This window comes from Dreissena polymorpha, chromosome 2 (assembly GCF_020536995.1).
Source record: "Dreissena polymorpha isolate Duluth1 chromosome 2, UMN_Dpol_1.0, whole genome shotgun sequence".
In the NCBI taxonomy this organism is placed as follows: domain Eukaryota; kingdom Metazoa; phylum Mollusca; class Bivalvia; order Myida; family Dreissenidae; genus Dreissena; species Dreissena polymorpha.
The window spans coordinates 88,741,962-88,762,564 of NC_068356.1; the positions used below are offsets into that span (position 1 = coordinate 88,741,962).

A 20,603-nucleotide genomic window follows, 5' to 3' on the forward strand; every position below is an offset into this window, starting at 1 on the left:
GGCGTGTTTCTCTGAGTATCTAGTGTTTACGCGTAAAGGAGTAATGTCGTGAAAGAATTATCTTGTTCAAAATTAATAGATAACACATTACACTCAACTAAACACAAATGTACCAACTGTTCCATAAATGAAAACAAGAGGGCCATGATGGCCCTGAATCGCTCACCTGACTCATTAAGATCAGATGAAAACTATGACCTCTATTGTCTACACAATGTTTTTCTATGATTTGACCTAGTGACCTAGTTCCTGACTCTAGATGACCCAAATACAATCCCAATCCAGATTTCATCAAGATAAACATTCTGACCACAGTTCATAAATATTGGATGAAAACTGTGACCTCTATTGTCAACACAAGGTTTTTCTATTTATTTGACCTAGATTTTTACCCCAAATGACCCAGATACAATCCCACCCAGATTTCATCAAGAATTCTGACCAAATTTCATAAAGGTTGGATGAAAACTGTGATCTCTAATGTCTACACAAGGTTTTTCTATTATTTGACCTAGTGACCTAGTTTTTGACCCCAGATGACCCAAATAAAATCCCAACCCAGATTTCATCAAGATAAACATTCTGACCAAATTTCATAAAGATTGAATGAAAACTGTGACCTTTATTGTCTACAGAAGGTTGTTCTATTATTTGACCTAGTACCCTTGTTTTTGACCCCAGATGACCCAAATACAATCCAAAACCGGATTTCATCAAGATAAACATTTTGACCAAATTTCATCAAGATTGGATGCAAACTGTGACCTCTACTGTCTACACAAACAAATTGTTGACAGACGGACGCACGGACACACGCAGGCACGCACAACGGACGCCGGACATCACACGATCACATAAGCTCACCGTGTCACTTCATGACAGGTGACCTAAAAATATGTGTCGGAGATAAACATGAACAGATGTGGTTAAAATCCAATAGAAACAAGGGCTGTTTGTAAAACATGCATGCCCCCCTATATGGGCTTTAAGTTGTAGTAGCAGCCATTGTGAGAATACGTTTTTTTGTCACTGTGAATGGTGGTGGTGGTGGTGGTGGTGGTGGTGGTGTAGTAGTAGTAGTAATAGTAGTAGTAGTAGTAGTAGTAGTAGTAGTAGTAGTAGTAGTAGTAGTAGTAGTAGTAGTAGTAGTAGTAGTAGTAATAGTAGTTGTAGTAGTAGTAGTAGTAGTAGTAGTAGAAGTAGTAGTAGTAGTAGTAGTAGAAGTAGTAGTAGAAGCAGTAGCAGAAGTAGTAGTAGTAGTACTAGTAGTAGTACTAGTAGTAGTAGTACTAGTAGTAGTAGTAGAAGTAGTAGTAGTAGTAGTAGTAGTAGTAGTAGTAGTAGTAGTAGTAGTAGTAGTAGTAGTAGTAGTAGTAGTAGTAGTAGTAGTAGTAGAAGTAGTAGTAGTAGTAGTAGTAGAAGTAGTAGTAGTAGTAGTAGTAGTAGTAGTAGTAGTAGTAGTAGTAGTAGTAGTAGTAGCAGTAGCAGTAGCAGAAGCAGTAGCAGCATTACAAGACCAATACTTAAGAATGATCAAATGGGAAAAGGTAACCTAGCACTGGCAGTAAATATGGGGCTCATTTACAGGTCAGATTTGGAATCTCTGCTGTAAAATGAGATTTTGAATGAATTAAAGGGAGGCAAATCTGTAATAAAAAGAACATGCATAAACCGTAGTTGTTTCCCTTGTTTGAACCATGCTAAATCCTTACAAGTTTGGAAAGAATTGGATGAAAAATTTGGACTTTATTGCATAAACACCATTTTCTCAATTCAAGGGGAGGTAATTCTGTACTTCATGGACCAATAATGCTCATTTTTTGTAGGGTTCGTGTCCTCATTGATATAAAGACACTGTGCAAATTTGGAAAGGATCGGACAAAAAATGTGGAAGATTTTTGAAAGTTTTCACAAAATAGGCAAAAACGAATAAACATGCAAAGTTCAACGAGCTCCTGCGGCCATGTTTATTGACGAATCAAATTTCTTTGAACAACTTTTTCAGGGGAGCCTTCAAAGGTCATCCCTGTGATTTTTTTTGAAAATCTGATGAGCGGTTTCTGACAAGAAGATTTTTTAAGGTTTTTACCATATATGGTAATGGCGGCCATCTTGGTTATGTGATCAAATTTTTTTTAACAATTCTTTTGTCCCATGACCTAGGGATGCTCCACATGAAATTTAGTTGAAATTGGCTCAATGGTTTAGTAGAAGAAGATGTTTACAAATTGTTTACAGACGGACGGACGCCGGACGCTGAGTGATCACAATAGCTCACCCCGAGCTATCGCTCAGGTGAGCTTACAACAATCCATCACCTCGACATGAAATTTCGCTTTAAGTCGACTTATGCATCATTAACTTTCACTCGGTGATGACACTTATATTACATTATTTTAACACCACCGACTGGTTAATATGTCATACACATTGTATATTTTATCGAAACTTTAACAAGAATGAATATATTACCAAACAGAATTTTGGATTTTTTTGGTACCATATTCCTTTGATTAATGCGATTTTTGTTCGACAATTTCTAACAGAAATATTTATTTAGATGATTAATAAGATATTTTGCTAATTATTTAGCGTAAATTACGGAGGTCAAGAGCTTCTAAGGTATAGATAACTTAATCACGTTACTTAAACTGAAAATAATTTGAAATTTATGTCACCGGTCATTAAATAGCTCCATTTTCTCAAAGGCGACTTCTGTCAGAACTTTTTTTGCCGGAGACAGTTGTCCAGACGCTTACTTTAATGATCGACACACAATTAGTGTACATGTTTAGGACATGTTACGTTATTGCATGACCAAATAAAATTAATGCAAATTTTAATTGTTAGGCAAAAACATTTTTGTACATATCAACAAAAAAGTGAATCATTTTATTTTATTAACACTATTTTAGTTTTCGAAAAATATATTTTGCTCGGCATTATAATAATTCACATATTTGAATTATAAAACATTATTTCCAATTGTCTGCATATTACAGTTTAATTATGTAAAAAATAGACTTTTAAGTTTGAATTGCCACAACAGTTTGTCAAAACGAAAACACCTTAATGTATGATTAACTGTCATGTTTTGTCGAAACGCGGCTTTCTCTCTCTGTATATGCATATAGCAGATTAAAAAGTGTGAATGAGCGCTTGTAACACATGTTTATTGTTTGTGACGATGGCGATTATTATATATGGCCGTTAATAAGCAATTATACGAAACAGATATTCATGGTTGGATTTGTCTAAATTCCAGGCGCCATGGGCATTATTTCTTGATACTCAACTAAACACAATAAAATCAAACCATTTATTAAAACAAATAAAACAATGTTAATTACATGTTATGACTTTAAAGAAATCACAAACACGTTTGCATCATGTCTCGTTTCACAATATTTAGTATGTACATGCAGTTGCAATCACGTTGTACCCAAAATGCTTCAATTTGACCCTTGACAATAATATCAAAAATTTAAATTTAAACGAGCAGACTGTACATCAAATATGAGTGTGCAAATTCAATATGTCGCCATAAATTATTGATGAACAGTTCTGATGATATGATTACTCATTATAACCTAGAATTGCGACGCATACAACACAAATACAAAAAACAGAGATCTGTCGCTTCGAAATAACAATAAAGGTAATCTTTCTTTGTTGAAACACATTACAGAAAATAGTGACATTTCAATATTTGACAAGCAAACGATATATACTCGCTTTTGTTGCGCAAAAATACATTACACTTTCGACTGCTCCTGTTTCTTGTGCTGTTAATAAAAAAACGCCAAGTACTTATTAAATACTATTATAAAAAATACATAAGTAAATGAGATCTTTATAAACAAGAGGTTGGCTTTTTTTCCTTTTGATATGTATATAAAAGGCGAAAGCTATTTATTTTACTCAAATCGGTAGACAAGTCTTTGTTTTAAATAATACTCGTTACTCGCCATGGTGTCACAACTCACAGACAAATCGTTTATATCGAACGTCGGAGGAAATGCATGTAATAAGACTTGCTTGTTTTATGAATATTGCTTTTCATTGTTACAGAGACGATCCTTTATTATCTTATTATTAAAGTATATTGCATGAACCTGCAATATTAATGGTTTTTTTTTACTTTTGCTTGGTTACATGAACACAGACTTTATATTGTGCAACATCTTCCAAACACTTGTTATACTATTAGAACGAGTTGCTGCATGCTTCTACCAAAATATGCTCGTTAATAATAATCGTACGGTTCGATGTAAAATAATGTGCTTTTTTAATTTAAAGGCGTACAACTTTTTGCCCTAATATACAACTGATATAATTACCTTAATATGCAAATTAGTTAAGTTGATCAATGGTAATACGTACTGTATACGCGCGCCAACAAACAATTTATGTCAGCTTTAAACTGAATGTCACAACTAATTAACATAGATGGTATATGCTATTTAAAGGCATTTCATTTATTAATAAATTGACGAATGTTATCGTACCTCCAATATTTGTATGAGTCAAATAGACTTATCGTTATTATCTCCTGAGTATTTAAAACAAGAAATATCTTTTAAAAAGATATACGGCGTTGATTGTGGTTGGAGTTGTCGAAAGGTAAAGAGTTCAATGCATGCGATCAAAGATAGCGAATGTCTTTTTCTGTGCAGTTCTTAGCCGCATCACATGCAGTACAAGATGTTACGCGGATTTTTAGCGGCTTATTTTACATTATAACATATTGCTGATCATAAATCTATAGATACAAAACAGGAAACCAAAAGAAGAATGGAAATGAAATTAAAACATATAAGTCAACCGGCCACACGCGAAGTATCCGTACATATTTTAAATATTTATACGCGCGTTCTTCGAACAAACCTGTTTTAGTGGTTTGTCGGGCATTGCTATTTGATTCGACTATTAACAGTATCGAGAATCATTGCGCTCATGCTTAATACATTGGTCAATATGGTGAAATAATTCATGTTAAAGTAATCAAAAATAATATTTATCATGGTATTGTTGAAAACAAATTAAGAATCTATTATTGACATACCATAATTATATCGCCGAATATGTAGAATTATTCTTCATTTAACATATTTATGGTCTAAAGAAAATTCCAGTTCACCTAGTTCACGCGAAAGCGTCTACATTATATAACGATTATTTTACTGGCCGCAAACTGACCCTGATACCTTGCGGGTTGGATTGTAATGCATTAAAATGAGATCACGCTTCCTCTGCTGGAACGACGGCTTGTTTTAAAGTTAATACGTGTACATGTTTAATGTTCAATTTCGAAAACAATTTAAAATGGTTTGGCCAAAACGAATATCAGGATAGGGAAAAAAGATACTTTTATGAACTTAAATATACTAGTACACAGACAGCAATATGTAATACCCCCGTCACACCGGACTGGCGTCCTTACTGCGTCCTTACAGCGACCCAGGTCGCAGTGAGAACGCCATAGACGCCGGATGAACGTAGTAAGGACGCAAGAGGACGCAGTGAGGACGCCGAAAATTTCTCAGGACGCGAGCCCACGGCGACCACTTTTAACATATTTAAAGTAGTCGCCGAAGTACGGAGTTTTAAAGCGTTCTGTAAAGGACGACATAGGGACGCCGTAGAGACGCAGTAGTCGTAGAAGGGACGTGGTAGGGTCGCTGTAAGGTCGTCATGGACGTCGTGTGGTCGCCGCTCAAACCCACAGAAAATGATCGTTGACAGCAAGGCGACCGTACGGCGACCTTATTGCGACATTAGTACGTCCTTTGTACGTCTATTGCGTCCTCAGAACGACTATGGTCGCAATAAGAACGCAGTAAGAACGCCAAGGACGCCGCTCAGACGCCGTATGGTCGGCTTAAGTCGCCGTAAAGACGCAGTAAGAACGCGGTAAGGTCGCCAGGGACGAAATAAGGACGCCGTGAGGACGCGCAGAACGCCATAAACCAGGACGCTGGTGTGACGGGAAGGCAAAAAACAGCATTTTTACCGAAAAAGTCAATGGCGTCCTTACTGAGACAATCAGAAATTTCCAGAAACACAGTCTTAGGTCGCCGTAAGGACGCCAGTCCGGTTTGACGGGGCTATAAGTAATTACTAAATATGAAAACATAGCCTTTAAGTACAAACGCTCTGATGCTGACAATCCTCTGAATATAAAAGCACACACAGTAACTGTATTGATGTCAAGAGTTGAGTGCAAAACTGTTCTATCCATCAAGCCTTTTCATTAGAAATAAAATTGTTTCATGCTGAACACGCAGTAAAACAGTGTTACATGCTATGCTACAAAGACGCGGTCATGTTTTCAATGTTCTGGGGGATTATGCTCATAAAAGCCAATGGAATAAATGAAGTGTATTCATTCGTGTATAGCCGCGGGAATTGTTTGTTTTGAATTTATTGGACACTTACAAAGGTCAGATAAAGTGAAAAGCTGACTTAGACAGCTACGCTGAAAAATGTCATCCACACAATCATCTTGACGTCTAAAAATCTTTATAGCAAGATGATTTGGAGAAGGTTATTGTTGAGTTGAATAAATATACAGAATATTTACGTGAGTTTAAAAACAGATAAAGGTGATTTGCACATTCATTTCATAGAATAAACTGTTCATACCAAAATAGAACATGTACCGGTACTGCATTTTATTAATGAAACGCGAAACAAATATGCTTCAAAATTGATTGCTTAAAGGTTGCGGTCCTTTATTGGATCTGGCATATTTAACCACAACAGCAACCGCTATATATATATATTATTAAAACACACGCTCTTATTATGTTCATTTTCATTCATTAAAACGCTAAAAAGGGATTCGACAAATTGACATAGCGATGGATGGAGTAGGTTTAGAATTATCATTTTTATCAGTAAACATGAAAACTCTTCACTTAAATGAAACCACATTGCCACTTACTTGTTCGTATTTGGAATATGACAATAAATATCCAAATATTATTCAGTAGCACTATCATTATTATGCAATTGTATTTTTCCCTCGTTTAAAGATGGAATGAGACAATATCAAATCTTATTTTGAAATGCACATAATAATGTCTCTTTGCATAGTCGTCCAGTAAACAACAATCCTTCAAACGCACTGTCGCGTGAACAGATGAATGATTTTTTAAGTAATAACGCAACATACGACCGCAACCAAATCGGTATATTAAGTTGTGTTGTTTTGTTTTAAACCACTTAGTTGTGTTGCTTTATCATGACATATGAGACATTAAAGGCTGAGCAATTTTAAGTTTGTTTAATGGGTACGCACACAGAAGACATATAGCTAAAATGAATCACATGTAGCGGTCATTGTGTTAGTACTACTAGTAATATATTTAGTAAAGGACGTAAATACACAGTAGAATTGCTCAACTGGTTATTTGCACCATGTCATTTTTCTAAGTGTAAAAATAAAAAATAAAGTTAGAAGGCTGTGAAGAAAGCCACGCCACTTAGTAACAAAGTGCACACATTTATCATTTTTATCAATTTCAAATGATGAGTATTCATAAATGAAACGGTATTATTGGCACGCGCCTGTTTCAAAAGTGTTATATCGCTAGTAAGGTAAATGGTTCTTGTAATTATTGAATTGTTTACAAAATGTATCAAAACTCTAATTTCGACAATCTGTGAAAAAATATCTTTAATGATATACCGAAGTCTTTATATCAGATCGGGTCGATTTGAACTGCTTTGAAAGAGGTTCAACGAAGGATCATTCCTGCGAAGTTTAGTTAAAATCTGCCGAGAGGTTTCGCTGATGTTGTTTGAATAAAACGTTTATGAAAGATGCACGATGGTGTGAATGTTATGAAAGATGCACGATGGTGTGAATTTTATGAAAGATGCACGATGGTGTGAATGTTATGAAAGATGCACGATGGTGTGAATGTAATGAAAGATGCACGATGGTGTGAATGTTATGAAAGATGCACGATGGTGTGAATGTAATGAAAGATGCACGATGGTGTGAATGTTATGAAAGATGCACGATGGTGTGAATGTTATGAAAGGTGCACGATGGTGTGAATGTTATGAAAGATGCACGATGGTGTGAATGTTATGAAAGATGCACGATGGTGTGAATGTTATGAAAGATGCACGATGGTGTGAATGTTATGAAAGATGCACGATGGTGTGAATGTTATGAAAGATGCACGATGGTGTGAATGTTATGAAAGATGCACGATGGTGTGAATGTTATGAAAGATGCACGATGGTGTGAATGTTATGAAAGATGCACGGTGGTGTGAATGTTATGAAAGATGCACGGTGGTGTGAATGTTATGAAAGATGCACGATGGTGTGAATGTTATGAAAGATGCACGATGGTGTGAATGTTATGAAAGATGCACGATGGTGTGAATGTTATGAAAGATGCACGATGGTGTGAATGTTATGAAAGATGCACGATGGTGTGAATGTTATGAAAGATGCACGATGGTGTGAATGTTATGAAAGATGCACGATGGCGTGAATGTTATGAAAGATGCACGATGGTGTGAATGTTATGAAAGATGCACGATGGTGTGAATGTTATGAACGATGCACGATGGTGTGAATGTTATGAACGATGCACGATGGTGTGAATGTTATGAAAGATGCACGATGGTGTGAATGTTATGAAAGATGCACGATGGTGTGAATGTTATGAAAGATGCACGATGGTGTGAATGTTATGAAAGATGCACGATGGTGTGAATGTTATGAAAGATGTACGATGGTGTGAATGCTATGAAAGATGCACGATGGTGTGAATGTTATGAAAGATGCACGATGGTGTGAATGTTATGAAAGATGCACGATGGTGTGAATGTTATGAACGATGCGTGATGGTGTGAATGTTATGAAAGATGCACGATGTTGTGAATGTTATGAAAGATCCAAAATGGTGTGAATGTTATGAAAGATGCACGATGGTGTGAATGTTATGAAAGATGCACGATGGTGTGAATTTTATGAAAGATGCACTATGGTGTGAATGTTATGAAAGATGCACGATGGTGTGAATGTTATGAAAGATGCACGATGGTGTGAATGTTATGAAAGATGCACGATGGTGTGAATGTTATGCACAGGTAAGCTTAAACTGATTGGACCATACTGGTTCATAAGTTCAAGGTAAACCCAATGTTGAAAACTTGACCTGGTGACCTAGTTTTGGGCCCATCTTGAGCCAGATTCAAATATTTTTAGGATCAACATTCTTACCATTATTCTCCAATATTAAGACATAAATGTGGATTCTAGGGTGGACATCTGTTTTAAGACATTTTAAGAGTTTCACTTCTTTATATTGATCTGATAAATTAATTTTTGACGCACGTGACCCAGTTACAACTTTTTCAGATAAACGTTATTACAGATTTTTACAAAAATTTAGTCTGACATCTGGCCTTTTGAATTTTCACACTTAACAAATACATTCGACAAGGTGACCTAGCTTTTTGACACACATGACCCAGACTCCAACTTGGCCCAGATATTGTAAGAATAAATATTCATGAAAGATGAACTATGTTTGTTTATAATCATAATAAGGTTTATCTTAGATATGAGCTAACTGAAATGTGCGCACGTTACCCAAATTCGAACTTGGCCTAGATGTTTTTAAAAATAAAAATTCTGACCAAGTTTCAAAACGATAACGTTATTAGTTCGGCTTTCAGAGTTCTAACAAATATCACCCGAGTTTTGGGTGGCATGTGACGCAGAATCAAAATCCTGGGTAACGAGCAGCAAAAAACAATATGAAAAGTTCGTAAAAAATACTGTCACCACTCTAGAAGCAACATGTATGACACAATCTGGATGAAAAAATGTGACGAGAGTGTTAACAAGTCCAAAAAGCAAACCACTGCAAAAGCTCACCTTTTGCACTTTGTGCTGAGTTGACGTATAACTGAATTACAACAATAATGTTTTGCAACCAGACACAAGCAAACGTCAACAGAAAACATGCAATGCATCTAACACATGTCTAAAATTATATATAATCATAGTATCAAGAACGCTTACGCCTAGGATCATGAAACTTCATAAGTACATTGATCATGACTGGCAGATGACCCCTATTGATTTTCAGGTCACTAGGTCAAAGGTCAAGGTCACAGTGACTCGTTCTTGGATGCAGTTTTTGCTTCATAAGGACCACATTTGCAGATTATATTATGTACTGGTTCGTGGGGTCTATCTTTTGTTTTTTCGATGCGCGAAAACTGGTTTGGAAATAATTATATATACATGTACTATCAACTTGTTATGCCCCCCTTCGAAGAAGAGGGGGTATATTGTTTTGCACATGTCAGTCCGTCGGTCTGTCGGTCGGTCCGTCCACCAGATGGTTTCCGGATGATAACCCAAGAATGCCTAGGCCTAGGATAATGAAACTTCATAGGTGCATTGATCATCATGACAGGTGACCCCTATTGATTTTCAGATCACTAGGTCAAAGGTCAAAGTCACAGTGACTCGCAACAGTAAAACGGTTTCCGGATGATAACTAAAGAATGCTTACGCCTAGGTTCATGAAACTTTATTGGTACATTGGTCATGACTGGCAGATGACCCCTATTGATTATCAGGTCAATAGGTCAAAGGTCAATTTCACAGTGACTCGAAATAGTAAAATGGTTTCCGGATGATAACTCAACAATACTTACGCCTAGGATCATGAAACTTCATAGGTGCATTGATCATGACTGGCAGATGACCCCTATTGATTTTCAGGTCACTAGGCCAAAGGTCAAGGTCACAGTGACTCGAAACAGTTAAATGGTTTTCGGATGATAGCTCACGAATGCTTACGCCTAGGATCATTAAACTTCATAGGTACATTGATCCTGACTGGCAGATGACCCCTTTTGATTTTCAGGTCACTAGGTCAAAGATCAAGGTCACAGTGACTCGAGACAGTAAATTGGTTTCCGGATGATAACTCAAGAATGCTTACGCCTAGGATCATGAAAATTAATAGGGACATTGGTCCTGACTGGCAGATGACCCCTATTGATTTTCAGGTCACTAGGTCAAAGGTCAAGGTCACCGTGACTAGAAATAGTGAAATGGTTTCCGGATGATAACTCAAGAATGCTTACGTATAGGATCATGAAACTTCATAGGTACATTGATCATGACTGGCAGATGACCCCTGTTGATTTTCAGGTCACAAGGTCAAAGGTTAAGGTCACAGTGACTCGAAACAGTTAAATGGTTTCCGGATGATAGCTCACGAATGCTTACGCCTAGGATCATGAAACTTCATAGGTACATTGATCATGACTGGCAGATGACCCCTATTGATTTTCAGGTCACTTGGTCAAAGGTCAAGGTCACAGTGACTCGAAAGAGTAAAATGGTTTCCGGATGAAAACTCAAGAATGCTTACGCCTAGGATCATGAAACTTCATAGGGACATTGGTCCTGACTGGCAGATGACCCCTATTGATTTTCAGGTCACTAGAACAAAGGTCAAGGTCACAGTGACTCGAAAATGTGAAATGGTTTCCAGATGATAACTCAAGAATGCTTACGCATATGATCATGAAACTTCATTGGTACATTGATCATGACTGACAGATGACCCCTATTGATTTTCAGGTCACTAGATCAAAGGTCAAGGTCACAGTGACAAAAAACGTATTCACACAATGGCTGCCACTACAACTGACCGCCCATATGGGAGGGGGCATGCATGTTTTACAAACAGCCCTTGTTTAATATATTTTATGTACATTTCTTCAATAAACTTACATTAATACACATTTCCTTCGTTAATTCAAACATTCCAGAAAGGCTATCGCGTTGTTTACAAATTTCGCTTACAACAAATATCTCAAAGGAGCATGTAATAGTTATATGAGTTACTTCATCTTTTCAATAAAGAAACAACGGACAGATTTGTAGGGAACTATTCTTCTCCAATTTAAAACAAGAGCATTAATAAACGTCCGGCGTATCATAAATAGCATTTAAATCCGGGCATTAACTCGCTCGCAAAATACCACGCTCGCTTGATACATGTTTCCGCGGTTGTTTCCGATTTTCCGATTGATATAGGATGTTTTTGCAATATTTCATTACTTCTTGTTTAATTGATTTGTACTTAATCTTAAAAAAATCTTTTCTTCTTGATAGCCTTTTAGATTTTCATTCAGTCAACTGTTCCCTTAACATTTTCTTCAGCAGCAACTTTTCTGTATCTTGCAAATATACTTTCAACGCCATCGGCGCTCTCGTTAATGAATATCGGGGTCTATGTTAAATAGTTTGCTTTTTAAGGTAAAGTTGTGATAAATGGTTTCCTCAAGATACAACTGGTTTCATTACTATAGTATGCGAATTTGGTTGATCGACGTTAATTCGTTATGTAACGCTCCGAAAGAAGCCATTTTTATCAGCGTTAAAACCGAATAATGCAAACCAAATAAAAAGAATTGGTATTTAATACTAAGAGGCTCTTTAATGATTAACAATTATCTAAGCTATCATCTTGAAGGCAATACATCAATATAGAAAAATGATTTGGAGGTCTGTATCAATATAGTTTAATAAATATATGGAATGTGCATGTGTGTTTAAAACATTTAAAAGTTATTTTTGATGTTTTGCATACCAATGTATTAATTGCACTTAATGCGATTTATGAAACACGAAACAAATTACTTTCAAAATGGATTACTTTCATTCAATCTTTTTATTTTGGATCTGTTATATTTGCTTGCGTTGTGATTTAAAAACACTATATAGATGGAGTAAGTCTTAAATTGTCATCTTCATAAGTAAACATGACAAATCTTCACTTTAATGTAACCATATTGTCACTTACCTGTCCAGGTGTTGACTATGACAATAAATATCCAAATATTATTCAGTAGTAGTATCATGGTTACGCAGTTGTTATTTATTCCCCGTTTGAATACGGTTTGGAGTGGTTGTTAAATCCATATTATTAAATGAATATTTGAAAAAGCATTTAAAAGTACTGTTGCGTTAAAGTAGTTACCAAACTGGTATATTTACTGGTATTTTTAGAAATCTGCACTGCTTATATTCATAGAGCGTGAAAATTGAAAAAGAGAAATATCAAACAAGGCTGGTAAAATAAAGCTTATGTAACGCCGTTAGTAACAAAATAGACGTTAAATCGTTTAATCAATATCAAATGTTACTGTTTCATAACCGAAACTGTATTTGCAGTGTGAATATAAGTAGGAATCGGCCGAGCCGTTTAATACATGCTCTTCGAATGAAAAGTTTACGGATAAACAATCAGACTTATTAGCATATGGTGGCATTACTGGATTTTCTATAGCAGATACACGGTTTTTCTAAGATATGACCTTCGACTTTTTTACGTGATAACGTAACACAGATTCAATAAATCCATATTTATGGTCAATTGAAACATTATTGCCAAATTTCAACAAGATAACGTGCAATATAAATGCAAAAGCGGACGACAGACAAACGGCTCAAATTGAGCCCTTTGTTCTCAGGTTAGATATACATGTAAACGGTAAATCGTTAATTCTGTTGCATCCCCATATGTTTTCGCTTAAAAGTTAGCTGTTCCTTTGTTCTGCCTTAAGAGTGTTGATAAGGGGTAACAACTTGAATGCGGTTGCATCCTATCAATCAACATGGTTGGCATATTTGTTATTGGTCGTTGAAATGTTGTTGTTTTTATTTTGATTGTATATACATATAAACATTAACACAAGATTCATGCTCATATCCAAATATATGTATTTATTAAGGGGATCGTTAGTGAATCAAAGGTCCATACATTATCATTAAGTCTTAATAAATTTAACTGTAAAACATGATGAGGCTTTTTTCGAGGAATAGAACAAGGAATACCTATTGACTTCATTAAAACACAATAACATAATTGCTAGTTGATCATATTTTTATAGAAACAATCGATGGCTCAAATTAGAAAGTTAATGCTTTTTAAAACCCGTAAGCCTTTTAATGTATCGAATTTAGTGCATATACAAACGTTTATGCGCATCACATCGATTCAATAACGGTGGTATTAGAGAGAACGATTATGAAATGGTTGCACATTTTTACACATTCTGATCTAAACGCCATTTCCATTCAAACCGAGAGTGACGTATGGTCAACCCAAGTTCATGCGCTCTAAATAACAAAAAGGCAATATAGGGCTTCGGATCTGATATTTCTCGCAACTTAAATAAGAACAATTGATGAAAATGATAGTGAGTATACATTGTTTTCTGTGGAACCATGCATGAGCCGGAATTTAGTGACAGTCAATCAGATGTTTGTGAATCTGACTAGGACAGCAAGGCATATGTTTTCCAATGCCCTAGATTACCATCGTGTTAAAATATGGATTGGCAAATTTATAATTGTCTTGTTTAAATGCGTGCGTCGGCAAAACACACAATTTTAAGCTCAATGATTGTTATTCTACAGTACGAGCGCGTTGTATATGACAACGTTGTGTGGTTCATAATTATCAACACAGAGCGAATACTTGTACAAGTTCCGAATAAAGAAATTTATGTATCGAGATTAAAATACATAAACTTTTTTTTGTATTTTCATTTTAAACTAAATTTCTATAATCAATCAAACTAGTTTCCGTGTGAAAATGTTTATTACTTTAAAATAATGTGATGAAATCAAACCGAAACAATGGCATGTTGTTGGTCCAAGGGTGCATGATGGGTGGGACCTTGATGCGACAGTGTGTGCGTGTATGTTTGTTTTTATTCCATTTTTTATTTCCTTCGTAAACATAATACACTAAGCATATAACATAATACATAATATGTCAAATATACACACAATTAGTATGTTTGTTTCACAATGTTTTACTATATAACGGTACATAGCATTTTTGAAGACTATGATTGTTGTAGATAAAGCATGTGTATTTTGCCTATTACATAGTACTAGAAATACATACATTGAGCAAAATGTTTCACAAAGTTTTTATATTACTTGTGATACATAGCATCTATGAAGACAATAGTTGGTGTGAACTAAATATGTTTGAATTAGTTTCAAACAATATTTTAAAGTTTGCAAAAATGGTGTAATGTTACACAGGTCAATAAAGGTTATAATACAAATGCACAAAAAAGAAAGAAAAAAGGGGATGTTTGTTGCTTAAAGGTAGGTGTTCTTATGTAAGTGAGTATGTGTAAAGATGCTTTTAGGGTAGGTGTATTAATTGGGCAAAAAAGCGCCCAGCGAGTATTAAAAATATGTAGTTTGTTTTGTGTTGTTGCGATTAATTCCTCGAGTTTAATTCTAGTATTAAAAATGGTACAAAACTTCTAATAGTGGTGTTGTTTTCTTCTGTTTGCATTTAAAGATAAAATATCTAGCCAACAATATTATGAAGTTGATGACATGTGAATTGTTAGCATCAGCTAGGGTCAAATTACAAAAACATATAGTTGCATAATTTAACTCCAAGTTTTCTAACCTTTCTAACTTGTCGTAAATAAAGTTTTTTATATCCATCCAAAACCTTTGAATAGGATGACAATCCCAGAATAAGTGAATATTCGTTTCTGTGTGCATATTACAAAAATCACATAATGTTGATGGAACGAGATTGCATTTATGGAAGAAAGAATTGTTTGGTAAAATTTGCATGAGGTATTTATATTGGAAGTTTCTAAGTTTGGTGTCAATAGTTAATTTGATTGGTTGGTTGAAGATGGTTCTTTGGTTAATGTTTTGATTATTCAGTTTCTTTCCATTTATCAAATTGCTTGAACACTTCTGGTTTTTGTTTTAGTATATTAAGTGATTTATATACCATTTTTCAAGCTATTGTATTTTATGTTATTTCGTTAAGCTTGTATTGCGGTATGTTTCCACTCAACAGGTATGATTTTTACAATTTGATGGTATTTTATAAAGTCTGCTTTATCTATTTCATAAAGGTTTATTATATCTGGAAAACTGTAAAAAAGATCTTTTCCTGAAATCATATATATGTTCAATAAATTGAATACCTCGGTCGAACCATGTTTTTATAAAGAAAGTTTTAATTTCGTTTTTTATAAATGAATTATTCCAGATAAGTTGTTTTTGTACAGATATTTCATCTTTTTCTAACGCAATGCTGAGCCAACCACTCAGAATGTTTTTTTTGAAGAATACGGGTTTTATGTTAAGGTCTTTAACTTCCTTTTCATGATAGTTTGATTTACAAATCAACGTTCCACCATAACAATTTAGCATATTGGTGTATATTTTAATCAGTTTTGAATCTGGTTGAAATATAAATCTTTTTATCCAACTGGCTTTGAGGGATTTTAAGAATATGTCAATATCTAACATTTTTAAACCACCTTCGGCATAATCTTGTGTGATTCGCTTTCTGGCAATTATATCTGGTTTTTCGTCCCACAGAAATTTGTAATACTATGCAATACGGAAACCATCTGGTGGACGGACGGACCTACCGACGGACCGACATGTGCAAAACAATATACCCCCTCTTCTTCGAAGGGGGCATAGTAAGCAATAGTGATATTTTTCTCAGCCACATAAGTGTTAATAGTTTGATGATAATGAATATCACAAAATGAAAGTGAAAGTAGAACTGTCAAAAATTACAACTTGTCAACGTTTTGTTTTTGCTGGCACGAGAGGGCGATTACACTCTGACAATGTTTTCACATTTTTACCATAGGCTTTGTCAATGACTTTTATAGTATGAGTGGCTTTGTTATTTTTAATTGCAGTCATGTAACTGCATGATTGTGTATATGATTACAATACACAAAGCACAAATAATGATATAAATATACTGATTGAGCTTCTATTAATCTGATAACTATAGCCGGGTCAATTAAGGACTTAAAATAATTTTTTTGTCCGGAATTCATCAAGACTTGAGATATTTATACACATAGAGTATCAATATATGGGGTGATCCACAAATAAAAAGTATTTTTGATCTGTGTTGTGCAGGCTCTTTTTCCATGACTGTGAAAATGAAATTTCCATGTGAAAAGAAAGTCATTTTTTTCTGAAGTATTTGATTCAACCATTGCATAAAATGAATTATTCTACATATAATTTGCCATTTGATAGGTGTTTGTTAGGTGATAAAAAGGAGATGACCAGGGATCCTGAGAAAAGGGATATACATTTGAGATCTGGTCAGGGCTCCATATGAAAGTGGTAAAATGATATACATTTTATATTTGGCCAGTGCTCAAGAGAAAATGGGTATACATTTCAGAAAATGTTACCATTTAAACATGTTTAAATGCCTCTTGACTAAGGCTCTTAATTCATCTAGCATGAACATTTGTACTACAATGTATATCTTTTTAATACTAATTACATTAAATGTACAAATTTAATCTAGCAATGTGTACAGATACTACTTAAATATATTTGACTTATTGAATGTAGGAACTAGCTAAAATATCCATTAGAAAAAGATCAGGGGGTGAAATATGCATTGTCTGAAGCTCTGACCCTGGGGCTATGTTTATATATCAAACACATTGATTAAAGAAGTAAAACAATACATTGATACAATAGATGGTAAATCATCCCCTCTAAACAACATGATACATAATTATGTATAATATTTTTGGATCTGGATCTGTACACATCAGGACCTTTCCGTATGTGCGCTGCGGGAGAGAGATGGGAGTGACTTTAATTTTGGATTTAATTCATTTCACTGAAATCCATCATTGAAGTTACAGTATGATCTCATTTGATATAGATGTACATGATTGTATCAAGCAACATATATAAAATAATTATAAGTATAAATTACTGTTTTGATTTCAGTATCATTTTAATGATTCCAGTCGAGTTTATCATTCATATTATACATTAATTTTGTAAATATTATCAATATAAGTATACTAGATGCGAACATAGTTGAACTCATACAGTTTGATATACTGCATAATATAATTAACCAGTCGCCAAATACGAGATCGCTCCGCCTACTAAGTTGTGTTTTCATAAAACGCTTTATCCATTCTCCGACAGTCTTTGTTTGTTGGACCATGTGGCTGCAATAAACGAAATTTGATTGATTATTTCGTGAGTTTGATTGACAGCTGGCGACTGGTCAATTATAATGTAACTACACATCCAGACAGTCGATAATACCATTGCAGCCAAGCCACCTGGTGTGCCGACGCACCAGCAGAAAAGTCAAATGCCCTCTGACTTAGTGCATTTTACTATTTATAACATCTACATTAGTTAAAGATAAATGTTACATTTGTATGTGTTTGATTTTTTTAAATATCTTTAATGACATCATCTGACCATGCATGTCCTAGATTTCAAAATCAAGGCCCTGGTCTGAAACATTGGTAACATTTAAGTTAAACTGTTAGCAGGCTTCTGAAATAAGTTTTTATTGAACTAAGTAAGGAAATCTGAATCAGGCACTGATTTTTCTTGTTTTAAATCAGTCATAGATCAGTTGTGGCCTGTTGATAATGACCCATTGTTTGCTTACTTGTCACACCCTTAAAACTTTCCACACTTCTATGATAGCAAATCTGGATTTAGGTGATCTTCAATAGTACATTAACACTTTAGCTCTGTCACAAGAGTGCTGGTAAAGTTAAACGTGTTTGTTGTTTGTTTCATAGTATTCACATATGAGTTACCTTATTTGTTGTGCTCAATTATTTAATATACTTGAGTTTTGTTGATTATCAATTACTAATCGACACGTTTCCATGAAGCACAGATTAATTCAGGTAAATCGCACCATGAATATCTTTTTCGTTTGATTTCGTTTTTCGCTACATAACAGCAAGATATACTAACCCCCAAAGAAACAATTATTTCCCATGTGTTACAGATTCTCCATCGCACTTGTTAATATACTACAGGGTAGAGAAGATTGGTGTAGACGTGACTGTAGCTCATACCATGAGTTGTTTTCGTATTTACAAACTTTTTACAAACTGTTTCGGAAATTCAAACTTCAAATTTGTTATTTAATGAAGAACTTCAGCACAATGAAAACGACCCTTGTTGAATTCCAATTTATCTCATTGAAGTTTATGAACGATATGACCAAGAATAAATACACGTTCATAGCATTTTACAGTGTTTACATTGTACTTTACGAAACTTGTGTTGAGTTTATGTTCAATATATATTATTTGAGAAGTGTAAACAGTACTTGATACACGTACAATGCAATTAGAATTACATAACTTAGAAGGTACGCTCGTGTTGAATGATGACTTTAAACCTAATGATAACATGACATATACTATCATTTATCTTGAATAATTAAACTTTACGAGCAGAACATTGAACAATATTTGTCTTCATCAAACCTTGAAAAAGTTCAATGCCGAGCGATATAATTGAAAAACTCCAGTAGTTTTACTTAGCAAAACATCGCTTTTTGTTTATATTAAGGAACGCTTTTGTATATAAACTTTAAGTTATATTAATTTCCATTGGTCAGTCTTCATTTTTACATTTATTTAGCAAGTTAAAGGTAATTTGCCGCTCAGTATGGTAAGCGTCTGTACAACAGTATCCGAAAAAAGGATAGTTCTAACAAAAGCCGCATTTGAGAAAATGCAGCCAGTAAAATTACGCTGACTTAAAGTTTAATGCCCGGTCAATTGAAGTACCACGATTAAGTAGCTTTTACGCTATAAGCTCTTGATGTTTGCAAACGAAGTTGAACATTATTTAACAAAATATTTTATTATTAATCTAAATGAATATTTCTGTCAGAAGTCGTCGAAAAAACCCAGCAAATTTGTTCAAAAGCACATTTTATTGACTTTTCAACTGTTTGAATTGTATGTTTAATGTCTGGCGCGGATTCAGTAGATTACAAATAGCAAGTATGTAAGCCTTTCGTTGTTTTATAATGTATTGTATCTGGTAAATCTAAAACCTTTACATAAATCGCCTGAATAATTTAATTTCATCCTGGGTTATGAAGAAATAGAGTTCCGCTGCAATACACTTTTAAATTAAAAAAAAGACAGCGACATCAGTATTTCGTTATTTAATTTGCCGTGTGCATAACATTTAACTTAAACCCTCATTCAATATGTATAATTTACACACATAATTACATATGTGTGTAAATATTCTTTATGTCTGTTATGAAAACAACTTTCTACGAGTGCGTTTTTCTGTCGACAAACATAGTTTTCATGAAGAATTATATTCTGCAATAAAAGCACCCTGATAACAAATATACTGCTTGTTTTAACAAAAGTCAACAAAATACGCCACCTTCACTTCTAAGACAAATAAATCTCAATCAAATTCTATTTATTCTACTTATTCATTGTTGGCATTCACCCGCTCAGGTATTGTGTTTGTTTAAATATGTACATGTTTTTCGTTCGGCTTTTTGTTTGTTCTGTGATTTTGTGATTCCTAAAACATTTTAAAAGTTAACACTGAATGATCGAATCTCATACGGTTATATACATATATAACTGTGTTGATAATTTCAGACCAAATCGGTGCAGATGGACTTGATCAGACCCAACTTGATACACTGGCTGAAACCCTTAAAATAGAAATCAGGGTAA

General features: G+C 34.5%; 1 protein-coding gene across 1 annotated transcript in view; it reads right to left on the reverse strand.

Annotated features, from left to right (window-relative positions):
- LOC127867970 (uncharacterized) overlaps nt 1-7,133 on the reverse strand; it is a 37,166-nt gene extending 30,033 nt beyond the window's left edge. The window contains exon 1 of the mRNA XM_052409502.1: nt 6,947-7,133. Coding sequence (XP_052265462.1) covers nt 6,947-7,004 — 58 coding nt within the window. The 5' untranslated portion in view covers nt 7,005-7,133. The remainder of the gene's footprint in view (nt 1-6,946) is intronic.
- Between the last annotated feature and the right edge of the window lie 13,470 nt (nt 7,134-20,603).